General features: G+C 41.2%; 2 protein-coding genes across 2 annotated transcripts in view; both read right to left on the reverse strand.

Moving 5' to 3' along the window:
- Positions 1 to 138: 138 nt before the first annotated feature.
- Positions 139 to 4,182, reverse strand: LOC309699853 (basic helix-loop-helix transcription factor scleraxis). The gene is made up of 2 exons (XM_082523033.1): positions 3,647 to 4,182; positions 139 to 1,890 (listed from the first exon to the last, which is right to left on the reverse strand). The coding sequence occupies exons 1-2, from the start codon at positions 4,154 to 4,156 to the stop codon at positions 1,855 to 1,857; spliced, it is 546 nt and encodes a 181-aa protein (XP_082379159.1). The 5' UTR covers positions 4,157 to 4,182; the 3' UTR covers positions 139 to 1,854.
- A 2,889-nt stretch (positions 4,183 to 7,071) lies between these two features.
- LOC309700017 (von Willebrand factor D and EGF domain-containing protein) overlaps positions 7,072 to 24,412 on the reverse strand; it is a 39,516-nt gene continuing 22,175 nt past the window's right edge. Inside the window, exons 20-33 of the mRNA XM_082523354.1 lie at positions 22,764 to 23,234; positions 21,405 to 21,575; positions 18,083 to 18,408; positions 17,500 to 17,995; positions 15,163 to 15,258; positions 14,992 to 15,087; positions 14,026 to 14,121; positions 13,584 to 13,679; positions 13,405 to 13,500; positions 12,896 to 12,991; positions 12,594 to 12,689; positions 11,620 to 11,715; positions 10,450 to 10,547; positions 7,072 to 9,332 (exon numbers count right to left, since the gene is read on the reverse strand). Of these exons, the coding sequence (XP_082379480.1) occupies positions 9,312 to 9,332; positions 10,450 to 10,547; positions 11,620 to 11,715; positions 12,594 to 12,689; positions 12,896 to 12,991; positions 13,405 to 13,500; positions 13,584 to 13,679; positions 14,026 to 14,121; positions 14,992 to 15,087; positions 15,163 to 15,258; positions 17,500 to 17,995; positions 18,083 to 18,408; positions 21,405 to 21,575; positions 22,764 to 23,234 (2,351 nt within the window). The 3' untranslated portion in view covers positions 7,072 to 9,311. The remainder of the gene's footprint in view (positions 9,333 to 10,449; positions 10,548 to 11,619; positions 11,716 to 12,593; positions 12,690 to 12,895; positions 12,992 to 13,404; positions 13,501 to 13,583; positions 13,680 to 14,025; positions 14,122 to 14,991; positions 15,088 to 15,162; positions 15,259 to 17,499; positions 17,996 to 18,082; positions 18,409 to 21,404; positions 21,576 to 22,763; positions 23,235 to 24,412) is intronic.

Below are 24,412 nucleotides of genomic sequence, written 5' to 3' on the forward strand. Positions count from 1 at the left end.
TTTAGACATAAATCAGTCTTTTCTTTTCTTTTGACTGATTAATGTCATTTTGGGAAGTTACACAAAGCGTGCTTTTACAGAGTTTGCAAATTACAAGCACAACATACAGTTTAAGGCCCACAAATGAGAGACAATTGAAGTTTTGATATCATTGTTTTTATTTTTATTGTACAAAAATACATTTTTCTCTTCGAGCAGCTTCTCAGTATGTGCGATGTGCAAAGAACACAAGTTGTCAGGTATTCAAGTACTTCTTACTCATTGGATTTGGAGGTAGGCCTTCATATTTCAAAACACAGTTATGAGGTAGTGTGCAACAGCTCCCAGTCATAGTTTAGTGCTGGAACAATAAAAATTGATGGATCCAGCTGATTGAGAAGGATTAAATACACTCCAATTTAGAGCAAAAGGAAGCCTATCGCACAGTGTTTTTACAGTGATGAGGAAACCGTGTAACAATGCAAAAGTAAACATTTACGCAAAGAACTTTATCTTGAAATCAGGCCAAAAACATAACTTCTGACGCACATACAGTTACCAGGAAGTTTCCAACTGGACCTTCAAATTAAGAACACACTGCTTATTTCAGGAAACCATTTTAATGCTAAATGTCCTTCAGTATCTAAGTGTATCCAGATTAACTGGAATTGACCTCCCAATTTTGTGAAATCATGCAAAGCACGCTGAAAATAACTCAACCGATCCTTCACTAAGTTCCCATAGAACTAAACGACACTCTTGTGTTTAATGGGATATTTTATCCCACAAAGGAAGTACTTTGTCCTGGAAAGATGGCAGCAAAACAAACTGCAGAGTCTGACTTTAGTCCACATTCATAATTCTTTTCAGTGCCAAAAAAAAAAAAGAAAGAAGCTTGGCATCACAAAGCTTCTAGGCCAAAGCTGGTATTACTGATGTCAAACACCATCAGTCAGTCACCGGTGCTGATGGCAGCTTGTTGACGAAACAAACACATTCTTGTACGCTCATCCAATTCAGTGTTGTGGGGCGGCTGGAATCTATACCAGCTACCAGAGGTGGGATACACATCCTCATACTCAGATCATTACTATTCAGATAATCTGGTCTATTATTGTAAAATATCAAATGAATAACAGACCACTTTTCCTTTAGGAGACATGGCTTTCTCCATGTGATCTGTTAAAATGGTGGCATTTGGGAATTTGGGAAGGAACAAAAGGATTTTCCAGAGTGCTTTGCATGCTGGGATCAACTCATTATAAGGTTTTCTTGCAACATTTTCACTTTACGAAAAATATGCTCAAAAATTAACCAGGTAGACATAAGAAGAGTGGAGTAAGGAAACAGCAGTGTAATCCAGTGTGTAAATTTCAACATCTTCACTGACTGTTGTACTTCTGGGGGATTAAAGTCCTGAGATATTGACATGCAGGGTTTTTTTTTCCACATGTATATGAGCATTTTTGCAGTTCCCACTGTTCACTACTATAGGCAACACATCAGTTAATGCCCCTTTAAAGCGCAAGGTAACACTGAACTGACAGCAGCCACTAGTTTAGTTTTTTTTTTTTTAAGAGGTCAGACATAGGGTGGTGGGGTGTCAAAGGGGTAGTTTGTACTATTGGTGGGACCAAAATAGCCCCACGTCAGGTGCTACTTTACACATCGGCTCAGGTTACAGTTCAACCAAAACACAGAGGCTCCAGAAGCACATGAGCGTGAACAGAAAGTGCTTTTCAGTGTTTAAATCTGTCCTTAGTTTTCTCGTCTCGTCCAAAAATAAAGATATTTATATTCATATATGTACAAAGTCCTACATGTAAACAACACCACGGGGTGGTGGACTCCTCGCCTGTCTGGTGCCAAGAAGTTTCACACAGCAGCTGAGTGTTTCGCTCCATCTCTGAGCTGTGGAGGCAAAAACAAACACACTAACAGACTTCAGTGAAACCACCGTCACAACAACTGCATGATCCTCACCTCTAAACAGGTCAGTTAAAATGTGTGTTGTTACAGATTTTTACCTTTAAATGTAACAGCGACATAATAATCCCGATCCTGTGGCAGATTCTGCTCTGCATTTATAACCGTAAAGGGTCCGAGCCAGACTCCAACACATGCTGTAAACACTTGTGACCCACACGGATTCACAAATGTTTCATGAACAAAGAAACATTTGTGATGCTCAAATCATTAATTTAAAGTCTGCAGCTGGGTTGAGGGCTCTTGAAGGCACCACAGCCTGATTTCATTTTGTGGTGTCAGTCAGTAAGGAGACAGGTGCCACTAGCTATGTAAAGACCGTGCATCATTGGGTCTGCATTGAGCAGATCTGTGTGGTTTGAGGACCTGAGCAGACCCAAACAACAAGTGATAGCGTCTCACGGAGCCAGAGGAATCATGGATGTGGCTAAAAGCATCTGTGGTACATTCTCCCTGTCCTTTAAAATGAGATTTCAATTGTACAGTAACATCAAACGACAATGCGAAGAAACAGTGTTGACCTCCTCAAAGCATGACTATAACTATATACACCAATAAATTTAAAAACATGCAATAAAAAACATCCTAATTATAAATGTCAAAAACTTTTTTTTCATGTCTTAACTGACTGTATATAAAAGATGGACATAGCCATGTGGGCTCAATGTGAGAGTTTTTGAGCCAGCCTAAAGTGGTGTATTATGAGCACTTTGGCTTGTAACCAGTGTTTATTTTGATTTATTTTAATCGACTAAATGAATATGATTATAATTGACTAAACCTAAAACTGACTATGAAGTGTAAATATTTGTCACATCAAATGCAAATTTTGTTTTCATGCGAAACAAAGAACATTGAAGTTGTATAACAACAACACCAGCAACCTTGGATGCTGAAAAGTTGTATTGTTTCTCTTTGGCAGATCAAATGTGCCATCTAACCTTACTGCACGAGGAAATTCATTGTGATTGGATCACTTCCAACCTCATCCCGCCTTTTTACACAATTGTTCTGATTGGGTCTCACCTTTCCAGAATGTTTTTATCTCATTTTTCTTTGTTGATAAATGTGTCAATACATTTCATTATAATTTTTGTCCTCGTGCATGACTTATTAGTTCTCCTCACCTCTTCTTCCTGTTAAAAGGGAGTTTTTCCTTCCCACTGTCACCAACTGCTTGCTCAATCTTCTGATTTCTGGGGTTTTCTCTGTACTATTGTAGGGTTGCTACCTTACATTGTAAAGCACCTTGAGGCAGCTGTTTTTATGATTTGGTGCTATATAAATAAAATTGAATTATTTAGTCATCTTGTCATAACAAAAGGTGAAAAGTATGACAAATTATTATTTGGCAAACTTAACAGTGGTTGTAACCAGACTGTGTCCATAAATTTTTCTTCTTCTTTACTTTATTCCCTCGTGGCTGACTCTCATGCTTCTGTGTTGCCACCATATTGTTACGTCCCCTAATTCATGTTCATGGAGGCAGGATGTGCCCACAATTAAAATGATCACAGTTCTGAGTATTTGCAGGCAGTTTGCTTTGGGTTTATTACAGAAGAATCTGACCACCCCCTAACTGTTTCTTGCCCCCCTCCTTATGTCCACATGCCACCCCACCCCCAGAAATCCGAGAAACGTCCCTGGCACTAATCGACTATGGGTGTGAGAAGCCACTCACCAGCTTCCTCTGGTTGCTGAGGCAGAAGGTGCAGATGGGCCGCAGGGAGGGTGCGTTGAGGGCGGCGGGGCCGTGCAGGATGCTCTGGTAGCGCAGGCAGGGCTGTCCGTCCAGGCAGTCCTCCCCCAGCAGCAGCACGTTGGCCAGGTGGGAGATGTAGCTGGAGGCCAGGCGCAGTGTCTCGATCTTGGAGAGTTTCCTGTCGGCGGGCTCGGTGGGGATGAGCGTGCGGAGCGCCGTGAAGGCCGTGTTCACGCTGTGCGTCCTGTCCCGCTCCCGCGCGTTGGCCGCCTGCCTCTGTTTGCTCACGCCGGGCAGACGCGAGTCTCCTCCGCTGCTCCTCCTCCGTCTCCTTCTACGTTTCGGGGCTCCCTCCTCCGAGACCACCTGCCCCGGCTCCCTGCGCGGCGTGCAGCCGCCGTCGGAGCTGTTGCTGGCGCTGTCCAGGTCCTCCAGGTCTGAGGTGAAGCAGTCTGGCTGCACGGTGCACTCGCTGCCGGTGGACTTCATCCTGGCTCTGCTGCAGCGTGACTGGAGCTGCTCGGCCGTGCGGGCGGCTCGCTGAACACCACTTTATCCTGAGGGTGAAAATAGCTCTGGGGGTCGAGCAGCTGCCGCCGATCCGGTGACTTAGGGGGCCGGCACGCCATTTGTAATGACTGACGGCTGCTTTCTGGATCCCGCCACGGAGAAGAGAAGACAGGTGGAACGTAAAGGGAGTGGAGGAGGGGGGCACCTGTTGTGGTCTGGAGGATATGGGTTTAAATTAGGCTCCACCGAGGTGGGGCTCCCCTCAAGGCCAATAGGCCATATTCCATATTTGATTCAGACTGAAGCTTCTGTCCACCGATATCTGTTTACACTTTAATGGAAAATAAAAACAAAGCAACAATTCTGCAAATCATTTTCAGCAGCTTTCTCGTCATTTCTTCAAGTCGTCTTCAGGAATAGTTCTCCAGGCTTCTTGAAGGACATTCAAAGCTCTTCTTTGTTTCTGCCTTTTGTTCTGTTCTCTGTCAACATGATCCCACACTGCTTCAATAATGTTGAGGTCCGGGCTCTGGGAAGGCCGATCCATGACTGATAGTGCTCCGCTGTGTGTTTTTCTGTCCAGGGATGATTTTACTGCATTGGCAGTGTGTTTGGGATCATTGTCATGATGAAAAATGAAGCTGTTGCCAATCAGATGGTCTTCCATGGTGGTTTAAAATCTGATGGGACTTTTCTGTGTTCTGTAATTCATGAATTTTAACAAGATCTCCAACACCACTGACTGAAATGCAGCTCAAACCATGACTGTGTTTTACTGATGGCTGTAGACACTGTTGTAGCTCTCCTGACCTCTTCTGTACATGCTGATGATGATTTGGACCAAAAGTATTTGGTGCATTCATCACTCCATCAGACCTGTTGCCACTGATTTTAAGTCCAGTTCTTGCGTGATAGTTTTTCAAGCTTGCTGCTTCTTCTTTTGTCCAGTTTCCTCAATTTCTTTAAGGACACACTGCACACCATGATGAGATATGCCAGGTTTTCAGCTCATAGCTCTTTGGGAATCACTTTGTTGGTGCAAAAATACTATTTTATGTCAATCTGTCTTATCTTTGTCATTTTCATAGAATTGTCTAAAGAAATAAAAACAAGTTATGTGTTTTTATGAGGCTGTTAGTAACAAGGTGCCTAAAGAAACACATTAAATGTGGTTCTGCCTCTTTTACAGATTTGATCCACTATGGAGCGTTTTCTCTTCCTTCCTTCTTTTTCATGGATGAATTATCAATGTTAATATTTACTGAAAGGAAACCATTTCACAGTGATTCAGTCTGGACCTCTTTGACTTTGAACTTTACTGTGTGTGTGTGTGTGTGTGTATTCACTGGCAGCTCTCCTGGCTTGGCTGTCGGCTCCGAGCTTCACTGAGTGAACAGTCCAGGTGTTTTCCTCCCTGTCCGTCCCGTCCCTTCCCGCTGTCTGTGCCCACCACGATGGACACACACACACACCTCCTCCTCCACCTTGCCGAGTGCCATCTTTGGCGGTGGATATAAATATCTGTGAACACACTTGTGTGTGTGTGTGTGTTGCTGAAAAACCTCTCAGCCTATCACTTTCATTCAGATTAGACTTGAAAGGGGAAGTGAGTTTGGGCTTATTGATGAAATTTAATCTTAACATAAACATTTAAATTTCTCAGATTTTTTTGTTTTTGTTTTAAATAATCTTGATATATTTGTATTGTTGTCACCAGAGGGCAGTTAACTCCCAATCATCATTTCCACTCTCTTTGGGGTTTTTTTTGGAGAGCGCAAATAACCTCCACAGATATGTGTGAGGCCCTGTTGCCACAGGAGGCCAAACAGGATTTAAATGAACATACTGGACTTAAAAGCCCCCCATAACCTTTTTAAAAAAAAAAGTTAATATGGAACAATTGACTCAAAACAGCAGAAAAGTCAGCTGGCTCTTTTGCCTTTGGCTGAGAGAGGGAAGGAGAGGAATCCTAATTGGTGTTGAGCTAATGCAACCTCATTAATCTCTTAATCCTCCTTTCCTCGCAGCCTTTGTTGCCCCGACCTGCTGGCTGTGAACTTGTCTGGCCCCTGCAGCAAAGTCAAATGCCTCTCTGCTGCTGCTCTCAGCCAAAGTACTTATTGTAAAACCTTATCTTTAAGAATAGTTTAAAAGTTTACATAATTAACTAAACAATCAGCAAAATGTGAAGGAACAACTGGAGAGTTTATTTCCAAAGTGTTTATGTGCTGTGTTGTAGAGATAAAAACTAAAGGTGAACTAGGGCTGGGCTGTACATTCATGTAATACCATCTTGTACCAGAAGATGGTGCAGTGAGTCAGCAAACCCTTATTTTGCCAGACACCCTTTTCAGACGTTCTTATTTGCAATGACAGTCTGCCAGAAGTTAAGCAGCAGGTAAAATGCTGCCCCCGTGGTTAAAAAATAAAAGAAAGAAAACGAAATCTTGAATTCAACAAAGCTTAATTACAGAAGGTACCTGTAAGGAAATTAACAAATTAAAAGCATCATCAAGTTAAAAATACACCAGATCAGTGACGTAGCTAAGGGGAGGGCCTCAGGTGCCCCCTCTAAATTCCTTCTGGAAGTCATTTTTCTGGGAAACAGCCTTTTTCTCTTCCATGCACCATAGTAAATACAACTGTAGACTTATTTACTCTTAAACTCATATAAATATGGAGCCATCCATTTTGTTACATGTCACACCTAATGAATTTTTATGGAAGCAGGAAGTCTGTCCACAGTCTGAAAATTCAGCAACTTGTAATGATTTAATCACATATAAGTGATTTAGTTTGGTATTAATACCCCCCCCCCCCCCCCCCCCCCCAAGTTCCTGTGCCACCCCATCTAAAAATTCCTGGAGACAGCCCTGCTTCCATATATATGCAGGTTTTTAGGAAGGACAACAAGCGGTACCTCTAAAGGAGCTTTATTTTCTTACAAAACAGCCAGTAGCCAATGCTTTGATAAGAAATAACAGATTATACACTGATTAAGAAATGTACAACAGCAAATATGTGACAATATAAAACAACAAAGTAAATAAATAAATACTCTTACTGAGGTTTGGATTCACGGTGAAAAGGACAAACCCTGAAGATTTACTGTAAACTGCTGTAAATGAGTGAAAGAACCCAATGAGTCAGCACAGTTAAACTCTGAGGACGTGTTAATGTGTTAGGGTGACAAAATATCTTTTAGTGTTGGGACTGCAAATAATGTTGAACCTCAGGTGAGGATTTTTCCTTCTGAAGTGTAGGTTTTGTAGGTTTTAGATGTTAATCAAGTCTGGAAAATAGTTTCCCTCTGCAGCTTAAGAGCAATTTCTCATCGGTGTGACCAATTCCCCAAAACAAACAAACATAAAACAGGGGTCCGTTCTTTGTACCTCGCTTACTACATCCAAGATCAAATCATCGTGCTAACTTTGAGCTCGCTATTCCGGTTCTCCGAACACACCTGTTGTTGACGATTAGTATAGCTGGATGAAGTAATGTGAGATCACTGGGTGGCTTAACAGGGGCTACGCATCGATAGTAGAAACATTGATCGGCAACCCTTTGATTGGTCGGCGAAAATGTCGAAGGAGCGCGCTCAGTATTTTTCGGCAGCAGAGCAAGAACTCGATTGAGGGATTTCAGGAGTTTCAGAGTTTAATTAAAACGCAAGGGAACACTGCAAAGGCTGCAAAAGCAAGGAGAGAGGGCTGGCAGAAAGTTGCTGACAAATTAAACTCATAAGTAATTTATTAATAATAATAATAATAATAATAATAATAATAATAATAATAATAATAATAATGGATTGGATTTATATAGCGCTTTTCAAGGCACCCAAAGCGCTTTACGATGCCACTATTCATTCACTCTCACATTCACACACTGGTGGAAGCAGCTACGGTTGTAGCCACAGCTGCCCTGGGGCAGAGTGACAGAAGCGAGGCTGCCATATCGCGCCATCGGCCCCTCTGGCCAACACCAGTAGGCGGTAGGGTAAATTTATTATATTACACCATATTATATTATATTATATTATATTATATTATATTATATTACATTATATCCTCTTTCACATTAGAGCCACAACAGGACCCACTAGAACATGGGAACAAGTAAAAGTGAAATATAAGAATATTCTACAGAATGGTAATATTTATCACTTATATTGCTTTTCGTCTCTTGGAAAGAGACCCTGAAATAATCTGTTTGTTTGTTTATAACAGCAACCAAGAAAAGGGCAGCGCACAAAAAGACAGGTGGTGGTCCTGCACCCCCTCGTCAACAAGTTGGTTAAGTGAATAATACCCTCACGGGAAAATCGACATCTCTCTATGAGCACACTGTCGCGCTGAGCTAAAGGATCCTGTCTGTCCCGCAATATACGCTGGATTCTGAAAACTCTCCTTATCAATCTTGCACCTTCCGCAATGGGTGGCTCGCGTATACGGACAGGACATGGCTGCGACAGGCTTCCCAAATCCACCTTCGCTTTTATAGCCATGGTCTCTCATCTTGATTACATGAAGTAATTTACTATTACTACTCTAAAATACGAATTACATCTGAAATAATCAAATACATGAAATAGAATGATTAATAGTACATTTCCCTTTTTGTTAGGAAATGACCTGTATGTATCTGTATGGAATCAATAAAAGGATCAAATACTGCATTAACTTTAGTTACATTGATAATATTTATTTATGGTGAAACAGTGGTAAAATATCGCTGTTGCTTTCGTATACATGAAGCGGACATACCTGAGTGGCCGCGATCTAATCTTGTTTACATAAAGTAAGCCTGCTCCCGAGCAGGTTTACGCTTACGGATCTGTTGCTATGACAGCAAGTCCCGGATGAGCTTCGGAGAACCGAACGATCCAAGATCACGCGAAATCGTCAACAATCAAATCCAGCTAACCTACTTAGCGAAGTACGAAGAACGGACCCCAGGTTGTCCACGTGTTAGCTTAGCTTAGCACAAAAACGAGGGATAAGCTGCCTTTTTCTCCGTCTTGTATGTCGGCATCACTAGTTTCCATGCTAAGCTCAGCTGATGGTGACCTTTGGAGTCTGATTACGTCTTGGTGCTTTCCAGATCACCTGAGGGTTTTACCGCCGGCTGTTTGGTGTCAGCCTCGTGTGATAGGCAGCTGGAAAAAACAAAACAAATAAAAACATGAGGCTGGATAACTACACAGATCATCACTGAGAAGCAAAAAGACACAAACAGCAGAAATTTAACCTTATTTTGTATCTTTTAGTTGGTGTTTTATCTCCCTACACTTGATTATTTTCACTTTTTGTACTTTTTTTGTCTTTGTTTTGTCTTAACTTCTATTTTCTGCCATTTTATCTGCATCGTCTCTGTTAAGACTTTTAGCATTCCTGTTTTTTTATATCTTGTATATCTTTTCTATACTGTAAATAATATTGTTTTAACTTTTGAATATTTCATTTTAATTCACCGTGGCACTTTGAATGCCTTAGTTTTACTTTTTCACTAATAATCCAATAATCACACCGTGACGCCTCTGCCTTTGTAAATGGAGGGACAGTAACTGCGTGTGCATATGTAAGCGTGTAAAACCTGAAGATAGTCAGATTAACAGTATTTTGTCTCTGTCATTCTGCAATTCATCTGATGTAAATGTGAAAAAAGGCACATAACTTTGACGTTGGATGACGAACTCTGTATTCCTCGTCCACACGTAATTTTTATTTTTTCTTGTAAAACAAAGGGGGGCCCAGCAAAAAAACTTTGGGAACCATTGGCCTAACCTAACACTCCTGCTCATCCTCCAAACCTCCGTAACTCCTGACTTCCTCTTTAAAGATTCGCATGCAGAACTTTTGTATGTCTTTCTCTGCTGAAATTCCTGCACTTTGTCTGTCCTCCAGCTGGTGCAAAACAAACAAAACAGCTTCAGTTACTGGGAAGTTTGAAAAATAATAACAATGATACATGACATGTGATTGTAACGTGAGGCTGGACTGTGGCAATGAACTGCAGCTTGTAAAATCCAAACATATAGAGCAGCATTTGGCTTCAATACATCATCGTCTGTAAGTGGCCAGTTCATGAGGACGGACTCATGTGTTTCTGTTTTTCTTCATGTGAGTCTTCTGTCTCTCATCTGCGAATCTGACAGTCTGGAAAAAGTGACGTTCCTCCAAACAAGGAGTAACAAATAAGAGGCCAAGACACAGAAAACACTTAACAAGTAGATGCTCTCCTCTTTAAACTGAGGCTCCATGTTCAGTTCTTACCCTCCTGGCGCAGAACGACCCAGAGAATCCATTCTGGCAGGCGCAGACATTCGGCCGGATGCAGCGACTGCCGTACAGACACTTCTGCTCACAGAGAGCTGAGACACAACAGCAACAGATACACAGTTAGAAGATCAAATAAATCAGTCCTGCTACAACGTTCTCTGTAAGATCCCAGCTGAAGTTTATCATTCAAGGCACAAAGAAAACATTTCTGAAACAAAATGAGATTTAAAAAAAGCTCTTACTTTATATTTAGTGGGCCTGTGAGAGAAACATATCTGTACTAACATGGACTGCCACGTCATTTGACAGAAATGAAAATGATCAACCTACTGAATTCAAAGACACCCTGAAAATCAGAGTGAAGAAATGATGCAGTGGGCTGATCCCGTTTCTTGGAATTTCATTGCAACAACTCAAAACTGTTCTCTGTAGTTTTTATGCAAGACTGACAACCTCGGGAACCTTGGATGGTGTCCCAGTCTGAGGTGCAACCTTGTGGTGTCAGATGGACCAAAACATAATGTCCAAGAGGAGTTCTGTTGAGTGTGACAACGAATCAATGGTATCGATGCCTACGTCCTCCATGCATCCTGCCTGTTCTCACCACATGATGCTGGGCTTTGTCGCGCACCAGGAGCAACCCGGGACTCACTGCGCCATTATATGGTCTGACAGTCAGTCCAAGGATTTCATGGCAGTCAGGGTACGGTTGTGTAGCCTGCAGTGGTCTGTGGGATATTCCTCCCCAGACCATGACTGACCCACCACCAAGCTGTTCATGCTGAACGATGTTACAGGCAGCCTAACGTCCTGCACTATAACACATCAGACCCTAAACTAAAGTAACTGTTTGTGTCCTGGGATCTCCTACATGATCCTGGACACAGCAAACTTTCTGACAATGGCATGTATTGATGTGGCGTCCTGGAGGAGTTGGACTACCTGTGCAACCTCTTTAGGGTCCAGGTCCAGCCTCAGTGTCACTACTGCTACCAGAAATGACACTGAGGCTAGCCAAAGGCAAAAGTAGTAAAAAAAAAAAAGCAGAGTAGGAAGGAAAAGCTGTGAGTGTCCTTCACCTGTAAGGCCTTTCCTGTTTTGGAGGTTGTCTTATTGTTGTCCCTCTAGTGTACCTATGAGTGTGTGTTTGGTTTTGATACTCACAGATCTGACACAGCGTGCCATGCCACCCTGGGGCGCAGTGGCAGGTGTTTGGACCGACGCACTCGCCTCCATTCAGACACTTCTGCAGACAGCTGGCTGAGAGGACACACGATGACAGAAAGCTCTGAACATCATCATCATCATCAAATATTTGTTCTGTTTTTCATTCACTTAATACATAATGTCAATTAACAAATTGACATCTACATTTTTAAATAGCTGAGGTGCAGGGCTGTGCTCACACCCGACATGTCAATCACAGCACACAGCCACGGCTCTCACAGCTGGAGTCCAACTGAAGGATGTGTCATGTGGTCTTTGTGGTCACAGAAGTCCACACAGAGCCCCGCCTTCACTCTGATGACACATTTAAATCACTTCGACCGGAGTAGGACTTGAGGGTAACAACAGTTCTCCTAAGAAAGCTTGAGCAAGTCAGCAGGTAACACTTATCTGTAATTAATCTCTTCTTCTTTTGAACTTCTGTCTCTTAGGTAACTGTTACCACTCTGCGAGGGTCAAAGGTCAGTCAAGTGAAACTCTGCAGGCACTACACCTGATGGTTTCCACATGTGAAGCACCTCTGCGGAGGTGTTGCCAGGTCAGTCTGAGAAACTCGCTGCGTGCTCAGGAGGTCGGCACGAAAGCAAGGCGAGAACAGAGGAACGTTTGCAGCGTTGTTTGTCACCTCACAAAAACTACAGAGCAGAATTTCATGAAACCTATTGGAGATGTGGATCATGGGTGAAGCAAGGACCTTAAACTGAGCAAAAATATGTTCTTATTTAATGCTTTTCATCTGAGGTTGTATTTACCTCATTTCCAGTTCTGCTAAGGATGTTTTTTATCCCCAAACATGTAAAACCTTAGAAGTGAAAGAGGCTGTACTCTGACTGTAGGTCAACATAAGAAGAGAGCAGAAGAAGTGTTCAGGTGTTCGTGTCTGCCTGAGCATTACGGATCATTACACGTACGTTTGTCACATCTCTTCCCTCGCCAACCGGACAGACAATCACAAACATCTGGACCAACGCACCGCCCACCGTTCATGCACATGGGCTCACACACACCTGGAGAGGAGGAATGAGGGAGACAGTTTTAATCAATTAATTCTTTAGTTTGTCCAAAACATGACAGTAAAAGCACACAATCTGGAAATTAAAGTGACACAAGTTCGTCCACTTCGTCATCTTTAAAAGCAACTGAGTGATAATTAAAGTAACTGGAGCATCTGCAGACAAGGAAGATGACCAGGAGATGAAGAAGAAGTGCTTACTTCTCTCACACCGTCTCCCTGTGTACCCCTGCAGACATGAGCAGACGTTGTTTCTCATACACAGACCACCATTTTTACAGGGAGGGTTGCAGACAGCTGGAGGAGAAAAAATATATTAGAAAAAGTCCTGTTTTTCCTATATTATTGCACTCCAGTAGCTTTGCATGATTAACAGCTCAAAAGAATCCTTATTTATCTTCTACTGGGCCCCTCAGCTCATCTTTTTTCTGAAACAAGGCCTCTTAGCCCCTCCCCATTTAACCTAGCTTTCTTCTGATTGGCTAGTCCTCACCAACAGACATCTGTAATGTCAGTATTAGGATAAACAGTCTCTATTAATACACTACACATACATAACCTGATTATTTGAAAAACTGGTCATGTTTAATATGAGAATCAACCACTAAAACAGTATTTTTGTGATTTTGAAAAAGGTAAAAGCAGAATAGCTCCCAATTTAGATGCTTTTAGACACTTTAAGCTTTGAATCTAGCCTGCTGTAGATTTACCGTTCTGACAGTGTGCACCATAGAAACCGTGAGGACACTCGCAGGTATTCGGTCGAACACACGAACCTCCGTTCAGACAGACAGGGGAGCAGAGAGCTGGAAAACAAAATTTGCAGTTAAACTTTACCCTAAACTTAAATCAGATCTTTGCCCCCTACAGCATGAGTAACACAACTCACCGGTCTCACAGGACGGTCCAGTCCAGCCTGGTGTACACATGCACTCATCTGGAGATGCACACTGGCCTCCGTTTTGACAGTGACGGCTACACACCACTGCAACCAACAAAAAAAAAAAACATTTATTTAATTCAATTCAGTGGATTTTTATGTTGATTTTTGTGGCCTTGACGAGTTTTGTCTCTACAACATTAAAGACAAAACTCCAACAATCAGACAATCCCCTTTGAACAGCACTTAGCGAAAGTGGGGAGGAAGACCTCCCTTTTAATAGGAAGAGACCACAATAACAGTTATGAAAGAAAAAGTTTTTAAAAAAAAATATTGTAAATTAAGACCGTAAAATTAGAAAGAAATACCCGAAACAAAAGAACAATGTATACAAATGTACTGCTGTTTTAAAAGATCTTCACTGATATTGATATAAAAGAAGTAAACTCACTTGTTTCACATCGAGGACCAACAAACCCGTAAGGACAGGAGCAGGTCTGCAGTCCCACACAGGTGCCTCCATTTTCGCATGGTGACCTGCACAAGGCTGCACACATGGAGTTTAGAAATGAGATGTAATACTGACATGTTTTTAGTGCATGCTCTTATAGACTGTAAATAAAAGTGGACATAACCACTGCGACATCAGTCATTGGTTTGTGAAGACTTATTTTGAGAGCTCAATATTAGCTTCACACCCACACTTACTTTGTATTGGTGGAGCTGGAATTAATCTGATCTACGTAGCTAGCTTGCATGGTGTTCAATTACATCTATCAAAATACATACCCGTTAATTAGCATTAAGTAACAAAAAGATAAAATAATGACGATTCACAGAACATGTGGGACTGCACAGCAAACCATATTACCTGTCTACTAAAAATGCCCCAACAGGCACCAACACTATAAACATAGTCCAGAGGTCCAGTTAAATGACTCTGATAACTAAAGTGACGGCTAGTGCCTGTATTCACTGAACCCTGTGTAATTTTAAGCCTTAATACAGTTTAACTGGGTTACTTATAAAGAAATAGTTTTCGTTTTAGGCTGCAAATATTTTTATTTCTGCTGTAAATTTGGATTTTTTAAACATGGGGCTCAATGGGATTGACATACTTTTTGGAGGCAGCCTCAAGTGGACATTAGAGGAAGTGTAGTGTTTGTCACTTCACTTTTCATCACCTCAGGTTGTTACTTGTATACATGAGGTGGTGTTATTTACAGTATTACTTAATGGTTAAGTGAGCTTCATAGCAGCTACCAGAGGTAGTTGAAGAATTTATAAGCTATTATAAAAGTTAATCATTCTTAAGTTTTAAGCCTTTAATTAATTTGTTGTCTCAGTATGTTATACTAAAAATGTGCATTAAATAGATCCTGAACTGGATTAACTTGGAAACAGAAGCAAATGTTACCTTCCTGACAAGTCTCTCCATGGTATCCTCTGAGACACTGGCAAACATTTGGTGCAATGCAAACCCCACCATTCTTGCACCCCGGATCACAGATGGCTAATAAAATATGGGAAAACAATTATTTTACACTTAAATTATTAAAAAATAAATTCTAATGCTATTGCTTTTTACCTTTTTGGCAGCTAGATCCAGTGTAGCCTGGTTTGCAGCGGCATGTGTTGGGCGCAGCACACTCCATGTTCCTACCGCATGCATGCCTGCAAACAGCTTGAAACACAGATGGGGAGGAGCGTTAAGATGTTAAACCTACATATATTTTTCTATTAGACTGGTTTATCTCTCTTTTGTGGCACATGGACTACATACTAGAGATGGCACATACCACTTTGTTATGTCTGATACTGATACTGATATCATAAATTTGGATATCGGCCGATACCGATATGAATCCGATATAGTGTGTTTTTTAATCAATAAAACTGTTTTTTTAATATCTTGCTGCATTTTGTATAAGTTCAAACTCAAGTTAAAAAACAAACAAACACTAAGGCTATTCTGTTATACCTGTATGCAAAAAATACACTACAACCAAAATATTTCATAGTTCAGCAATACTGATCAATCTAATAAAGTTAAACCTACTCCATCCTCCCTATTCTGGTATTTTAAAGAGTAAGCAACCTAACTAATAGGGTTGCAAACTTCCAGCAAAAAAAAAAAAAAAAAAAAGGGAACCACCCCCACCCTCCACCTCATGATGCTTAATCGACGTAATCAACTTTAATTTGATGCAGTGTCAAAAAAAATGCACAAAAATAAAAAAATTTTCAAGAATAATTAAATAGATTCAACGTCTTTCTTCAACAGAACTGCAGACTGCACAGATGGTACCTTCCCAAAGGAAAAAGTACTATAGCTTACTAGGGTATATTAGACTTAGTTACTATATACAGTAATGGACTTCTATACATTTTACATCATATTAAAACTTTGGGTGTAAGATTCGGATAATTATTTATTAAAAGCTCGACATTTTAAGTGAGAATAAGAAAGAAAAGTATGTCTTTGTGCCCCCTTTTCCCTGTTCATGCCCTATCGGCCCCCCTGGCTAAACTTTGCTAGATCCGCCCCTGCACAGTTACCAGCTGACAGCTACATAGAAAAAGATCCTGGTGTAGAAAGTAATATTAAATAAATTCTAACAACAGCTTATCAAGCTTAAACGTGCTGCTGTTGTTCAGCCGCTGGTTTCCTGTTTGTGGCGCGAAGTGGGCGATAAACAAACAAGAGAGTCTCTGCTTCCACTTGTCTTTGCAATAGGATATGTCGGCGTAAATGTGCTGTCATATTCGTTGTGTTCCCACTAGTGCTGTCAGCGTTAATCTCGTTAAAATGGCATTAACGCCATAACGCGGCAAATCTCCGTTACCACGGATCGCCCCGTGCTTGGGGCTGGACGGCGTCAACACGTTAACAAGCTAACTGCGCTAACACTAGTTCCCACAAATTGAGCATTGCGTGGCACATCCGACATACTGTTTTACTTTTGTCCATGACGTGCTTACCATCAGGGTCATACTTCACATGAAAACCAAGATAGTTCCAAATGCCAGATCTGAATGAAGGTGGGGCAGGTTCAATTTTGGGCAGCATTGAGGCAGTTGCCATGTTGCAACGAGCTTAGCTTCTGTCTTGCTAGCTTGTGTTGTGCTCAGTGGATCTGCACTCGACAGTGCAACCTAGGCGGAGTAGTCAAACACAGATCCACTGAGCACTCAACACAGACAGCATCGTCAGAAGAAAAGTTGATAAAATAAATAAAAAATGTTGTATTATTCAATACATATGCGTACCGAACCGAAAGTACTGTATCGAACGGTTCAATATCGATACGAGTATTGTTGCACCCCTAGTAAAGACCCTACAATAATACAACTGAACATGCTGCAAATTTTAGGTTTGCAAATTTGCATCAGAACTGTCAAGAGGGGTGATGATTTGGGCTTGTTCCCAGCCCCCGGACCTGGGTACCTTGCAATCAGTGAGTTCACCATGAACTCCTCTGTATACAGAAGAATTCTGGAGTCAAACCTAATGCTTGGCTAAAACTGGGTCATTTAACAGGACAATGATCCCAAGCACAGCAGCAACAGAATGGCTGAAAAAGAAATAGAATCAAAATAGTCAAAGTCCAGACCCCAACCTGAACCTGCCAATTTTTTTGGCAGACCCTATAATAGTCGTGCATTAACAAACCTTCAAACCTCAATGAACAGAAACACAGTGATCCCCAGTGACGTGACAGTGACAAATTAAGTCATATATGTTTACTTCATGTTATTGCTGCTAAGCTATTTCATGGGGTGTACTTAGTTAACACAAGATTGCTGCAGAAGAGTCCTGTTGAAAACTGTTTTTCATAGCTGTATCTTATATGAATAATAACACCATTAGAAATTGGTTCTGCCGATTTGAGATATTTGGATATCAAAGAGAGAACAAGTTTACCTTTACAGGTATGCCCATTTCCAGTATATCCTACTGGACACCTTCCACAGCGGAAGCCCCCATCCTTAGCTGGTTCACACTGGACACCAGGAAAACATGGCCGTTCAGCACAAGCCATCAAATGTTCGTCAGCTAGTGTACCACTTCCAGTTGATGACTGGCTGGATGTAGATCTTTGTGCCTGGGAGCTATAGACCTTGTCGGGTGTTGTGAGGGTCAGCACTGGCACAATCTTCGGCATCTCTGATCCTGGCTCAGTTTCATCCCCGTCTGCAGAGAACTCAGACTCAGAAAGGGAGTAGGACAGAGAAGTGAGGGCTGCTGTAAGGGCAGGTCTTGGTGGAGTCCAGGGTTTGGTCTGGGTGGATGTCAGGTGGTTGAGCTGATGCTGGGTTGTTTGTTTAGCTGCCGTTACTCTTCCAGGCTGAATGGAGAGCCGAGGTGCAGCGGCAGTTACTTTAACAGGCGTGGCACCAGTAAGAGCTCCTTCAGACTTCTGGAAGATGATCATAAAGTGAGTAAATGGACTTTAATGTCCATCTGTACGATTTTCTTTTAATGCTTTGAACAGTTACCAACTCACCTTGGAGACTGTTACATGGGGCATGACAATCTCCCTGGAGGCACTGGCGTATGTCCCAGTGTCTGATCTAGGGTTGGCACGTGTGATGTGAGTATTTGCAGCGACATCCCTCGAAGCAGAAATGATGGCCTCTCTTCTTCCTGTGCCACCCTCTCTACCTGATCCTGTAACTTGGTGCGACCTAATGAAGGATGAGGACAGGTGCTTGACACCATACCTGTTGGGCAAGTTGGGTAGGTGGACATGGACGACTTTGCTGCTGCTACTTCCATATGAGGATCGGCTGGACTTGCCTAGTGTCTGCTGCTGAGGCAGGTGATTGGATGCTGAGGAAAGGGATAACGGTCATATTAGCTTGTATATCACATTGATGACACAATCATGACTATAATTTATACAACTGCCCCTGGGATATTGTTCCTACACAGTTTTTGGACACTCCAGAACCTTCAATTTCCCAGATTACAAATTTTGCTAACAAAGCAGTCCATGTCCTTATTAAATAACCTTGCCTGAAAAGAGTTAAGTAATTTTTATTTCTGAACTTATATTTCTATGATGGAATTCATGGAGAAAATGCTGTATGCTCAGCCTTTTTCTTTTTTAGACTAAGCCACTGAAAATTTCCGATCACACCTCAGGACAAAATATGCTCTACACAAACTTTTTAATGATGACGTGCTGCCTTTAAACTCCAGTAATTGTGCCATTTTGTTTCCAGTAAGATTTAGATCTACTTTCTTGCGAACCCTCTTGAGGATTAGGCTAGCATCTAAGGCACTGTCCTGAAAAATGGGTTCTTCTCTTCATGTACAGCCCCAATTACTTATGGTGTGCCTCAAGGTTCCAGTTTAGGGCCTATTTTATTTACCTTGCATATGCTCTTGCAGAAATCTAATAGTTCATCCACTTCTTTGCTGATAGAATCCGGATCAAGCCAAAAAGGCATTACTTTTAAGATCAACTGCTTGTAGTTTTTCTACAAAATAAGGGAGATTTGGCAGTGCCTACTCGATAACTCTGGAACAATCAAATGTTAAGTCTCTAATGAAACGAAACCCCCAAAGACATGCATGTTTTTGATGGCCTTCACATATTCTTACTGTTTATTATATTTTAGTGTTACATTTCTTTCCTGTTCTGTCTTGTTTTTAGAATACCTTTGTTAATTTTATTTATATTTTGATTTTATACAACTGGATCCTGTATTCTGTCTTTCTTTCTATTTTTTCGATCTATTTATGTTCTCCACAGTGGTATGGACAGCACTTTGGTCATCTCCAGTGGTTTAAAAATATGTTACAGAAAGAAATATGATTTGGCCTTAACTAGAGTTAAGTAGAACAGCAGAGTGGCCTCAGTTACACAGGCCTCAGACTGGTGTGAGGGGTTATTGGCAGTTGCTGTGAAATAGATTGCCAGTCACGCACACTAGAGGCCTGTCACAAAGCTGCTTGCAACTACCAGTTACTAGGGAAAAATGTGTATTTTCCCAACTGATTGGTGAATGGTTGCTAGCTGTCTGTAGGTGAAAGTGGTCACAAAGAGAGTGCAGTATGAAAACCCTTGCCACTAGCAGATTGCTGCAGTCACATGTATTCTTATGACACTAACCTGCCTGCAAACAGTATGCAATTGCTCACAAAATTAGTGAAATTTGAAAAAAAAATTGTCTCAAGATGTAAACAGAAAATGTTTAACTTCAAAGTAAAAACTGCAACCAAGACATTTTAGAAGGTGCAACTTTTCAAATGACTGCCACTTCCTATTCATGTTGGATTTTTCACAGTCTCACCACTCTGTGAGTAGTTGGTAAGTATTTGTAGACAGCATCTTCCATACAAACAACTGGTGACAGCGTCCCAGTGACCAAAATAATTGTAAGGTGGTTTTCAGGGCAACATTATAAAGTTCTGTGTGACCAATTTCACCTAGCAACAGCTCGCAACCTTCAGCAACGACATGCCAAGCGGTTTATTCATTGGTGGTTAGCAGGGGTTTATTGATTGGTCTCTAGGCATGCATAACTGAGGTTTTAGCAATCAGTTTCATTGCAACCAGTCAGGGAATATAAATTTTTCCCTAGCGGCCAATGGTTACCAGGTCAACCAGCAACTAGATCTGAGGTACTGAGCCCTAAGATATTCATATTTCTACCCCAAAACGTAAATTTCCAGTCATAGCTTTGAAATCTTTACTGAGAAGCATTAGATTACTAAAATATGCTAAAGCAGCAGCTTTGGGTGCTACAGATCATGTCATTATAAAGCTGCCATTGATGTCATTCTGCTGTGTATCGCGTATGTGTCGCTGCGTACTAAACACAGCTTGACAGGCTTAACAGAAGTTTGACAGGAATCTGCAAAACGCTGCGTTAAATGATAAAATACAGCAAAATAAAACTAAAATTGAAAAGCAGAACATCTGGTCAAACGATGACATGCTGAAGGAAAAAAGCATGTCTGCTTTCAGTCCTTGGACAAATAAAAGTAAAGAGAAGAACAGCAAAGCAATTTAAGCGATTAATGTCTTGTTTGTGGTGATGTGACTCTCCAGACAAACACAGTCCACAATAAAGGGATTTAAGTTGGAATCAGACTGTCTCTTTAGAGTTGGGAGCCCCCCCACCATCTCCCCTTGTGTGAAGTCACATTAAGGAATCTGCTGTAGAAACTTTGTGGAACCGACTCAAAAAGCAATGCACCAGAGGTGGTTATTTCATTCAGGCAGTCTCCAACCACTTATGCTGATTTATCTCCTGCAATAAATGACATTCTTTCCAATCAAGAAAAACACATAAAGCAACATCAGGGAAACCAGAATATAACGAGTGCAAAATAAGCTCTTAAAAGCAGACCACAGTGTATGGAAGGATGCACATTACTGACAGATGTTTTCATCAGATTAATGCTTATTTTTGTCCTTTGAAAAACAACACAATGTGTTTTTGTACAAAGAATCGGAAGAATATGCTATATAGAGCAGACACCCCAATTTGGGCTGCTTTTGTGACTCAATTACAGCATTGACCAATCATGTGTGGGGCTAGATGTGACCCAAAGGTTATGAAACACCTGATGTCCAGCCAGTGTAAGTAGATCTATGGCTGAATTAAGTCAACAGCATTAGTTAGTTTAGGGTTAAAGGAAACTTCAACTGCATTCAACTGCTTTTTTTTTCTTTTCTTTTTTTTAAAATGTCCTAAAGGCCTGTGAAAAACTCTATAATCACTCTGGTTCCTGCAAAGTCCCTGACAAGACTTAAAAATCATGGAAGCTTATCCCCAAACGCATTAAAATATTAAATGTAAAAGCTCCCTCACCTTCCTTGGAGTTCTTCATGCAGATGCGACCGTTGCCATAAAGTCCAGGTGGGCAGCGGCCACAGACGTAGCCCACATGTGGCGGTCTGCGGTTGATGCATTGAACCCCAGGAAAGCAGGGCCTGCTGGCGCATGTAGCTGATAAACTGACAGCCAAAGACCTCACTGATCCTGGGAGATAAAGTTGTATGAGATCAATCATTGTCCTATAAGAAGGCTCGGATTGTAGCAAACACAATCTGCATCTCTGACATCTCTGAAAACATACAAATAAAACTGTTGCAAAGTTCATTTTTGCTTTCTTTCATTAGTTCTAGTCTTACAAGTATCAAATATTAATATACTTACAAATATCCTTGTGTGCTCTGTAATGGTTCAGACTAGAGTAGTAATAGGCAATGAGGAAAAAATCAACGATTACACTGACGGTGTTCCACCTTCAACCTGTGGGCGTTCACTTTTGATCACAAGGCACACAGGCCTCCTTGTGGGAGGCAACGTGTCTCCATACAGTCGCAGTCTGACCTCTCTCAAACAGATTGGTGAAGGTTTACAAATAGTTGCAAACTCATTTATAAATGCAGACAGACTGCCAATGAGTTTATCACAGTTAATCCCGTATTATCATAAACAGTAAGTAACTGACGCATGTAATTGCCAACTTGACTCCATTCAATTGCAACCAAGCCTGATTTGATCTTATTGCTTGTTTTATAACTATCTTGATGCACTGATGACTCATTGAAGACGGCAGCTGACTGCAAGTGATCACAGATCTGGTCCTCGTCTTTGAAACAACCATTTCAAGAAGCAGCAAAATTGAAAGTTGCTCACAAACGATCGCAATGATCTTGGGTGTGCCATGGTCTCCACTGATTTTCCTATTGTGACTGCAGCATTAGCTCTGTAAGGTAACATATCATTGAACTACAGTTTTCCTGAATACAGAGTAAAAAAACAATATTTTTTTTGTCTAAATTGTTTTTGTTTTATGTGAATTTCCCTGTTTCTGAATGGTTGTTCAAGCACACACAGTGGTAAGATCTCCAAAAAAAGATCACATTGGTCGGTTGTTCCTAACATCTGAAAACGACCTGTTTAAGTGTTCTCAAATTGAAATCCTGAATCCCCTTAGGGCAGCTTTTATAGCTAAACTAAAAAAAATATGTATACTACAGTATGTGAATTATTTTCCTGGTAACTTATTTTAATGACTGTGATAAAACATTATGGCCAGAATGACTGAATGTTCCCTTTTAAAGTCTCCTTGTCTTCATACTTGCTTGAGGCTCAGCACAGTGTGATACCTCGCACATTAAGGAAAACTTAAATGGAATTTATTGGAAATTTGGGGCTTACCTGCAGCTGGTCTATCATGATCTGATGGTGAAGCTACAGTCGGAGGATTGCTTGTAGTGTTTCTGAATTTAGCTTGCTCCTGTTTGACTCGGCGTGGAACAATCTCTGAGAGGTTCTTGAACATGTCTGTGTTAGTCCTGGATAGGTTTAGGTTAGCTGCTTGAGTTTCCCGTGAAGAATCAATATTTGTTTGGGGAACGGTTGGTGTTTTGCGCCTGCTGGTTTCTGCTATTGTGACTTCAGGGCTGGAGCTAATTCCTGCTGTCCTTGTCCAGGTGGTTGATTTCATTTGTGGGTCAATTCTTGGAACTGTTTTCCTGGCCTCAGCTGTCATCTGCGGGGAGCTACCGCTTGAGGTCTTCAGGAAAGCGCCTGTCTTTATTTTGGGTGGTTGGAGCAGAACATCTGGTGTCTCGTAGCCAGTCATATGAGGAGCAGATGTTGAAGGGAAGGCAGCTGGACTGAGAAATACTGTAATAAGAAAGCCACTAATTATGTTCTGGATTGCTATCCTCAATTTTTACATCCAATTGAGCATCAAGATCACCCACTTCAGAACACATTGCATTAAATCAATAATAAAGGACCAAAAAAGAGAGATGGTACAGTGAAGGATGTGGAGGTTGCTGTAAATCAGAAAACCTGGAAGGGCTCAAAAGGTTACGTTTAATGAACTGTGACTCCCAGCAAGAGACGAGACCTTGGGTCAAGTTTGTGTAAAGATATCTCTTGCCACAGTAGTAGCAGAAAACCTCAACAGGCTTCAGACATGGCAGCAGGTCAAATAATCTGACTCATCCTGCTTTACTACAGCAAAGACTTCTTACTTACTAGAATTAAGGCAGATTCAATAAGACTTTGGAGTCTAGTTTTGAATGCCTCTCCAAAACCTTTACCTTTGACACTTGACTTTTCTCAACTTTTTCATTAGAACTGAACTTCCTTCTGCCCGGTTGACTCGTCAAAACTACCAATGACGGTTGATTTGTCAAACCACAACTGATTAGTTGGAGAGGTTAAAGGGTTTAAAGGGTTCGTTTCATTAATCTCAAGGTAACTGCTTTGTAGCTTTGGGTGTGTATTGCTAAGTTTCTTTTCTTTCTGAATAACCTGTACTTAATGTGCAATTGTTGTGCAACTGATGATCTGGAACCTTCAGCATCAAATACTAAAAGACTGAAGTGAGTTTATGAATGTATTTGAGCCTGTATGTATACTTTTGAGCCTTTTTGGATTATAAAAAATCCAAAATAAATTCAAACTTCTGCACACAATTCTTGTTTTAAAGACATATGCTGTCCAATTATTCCACCGTGGAAATAGAACATTTCAAAGAAATCCTCAAAAGAACCACATTTACTATGACATTCATGCCGTTGGTGAGTGGATCTAAACTTGTGACCTGCTTGTCATTTAAAATTTAAGGACCTTGTCCAACTCCACTGACACACAAAGTTATGCGTCTTAAAATGAACTGAGCGTAGAGGTCAAACAAGTCAAGCTGAAGGCCCTCAGTGGACATGTGGAGGATTAAAGAACAAAGGGGATTAGGAAATCCAACTATCTGTCCCTGTGAATCTTCTGCCACAAGGTCCCATAAAAATGGCAAATAATATGCTGCTGAGTTTAATTAATGTTCTGTGCTTTAC

This window comes from Aulonocara stuartgranti, assembly GCF_965226115.1.
Source record: "Aulonocara stuartgranti genome assembly, chromosome: 23".
NCBI lineage: Eukaryota > Metazoa > Chordata > Actinopteri > Cichliformes > Cichlidae > Aulonocara > Aulonocara stuartgranti.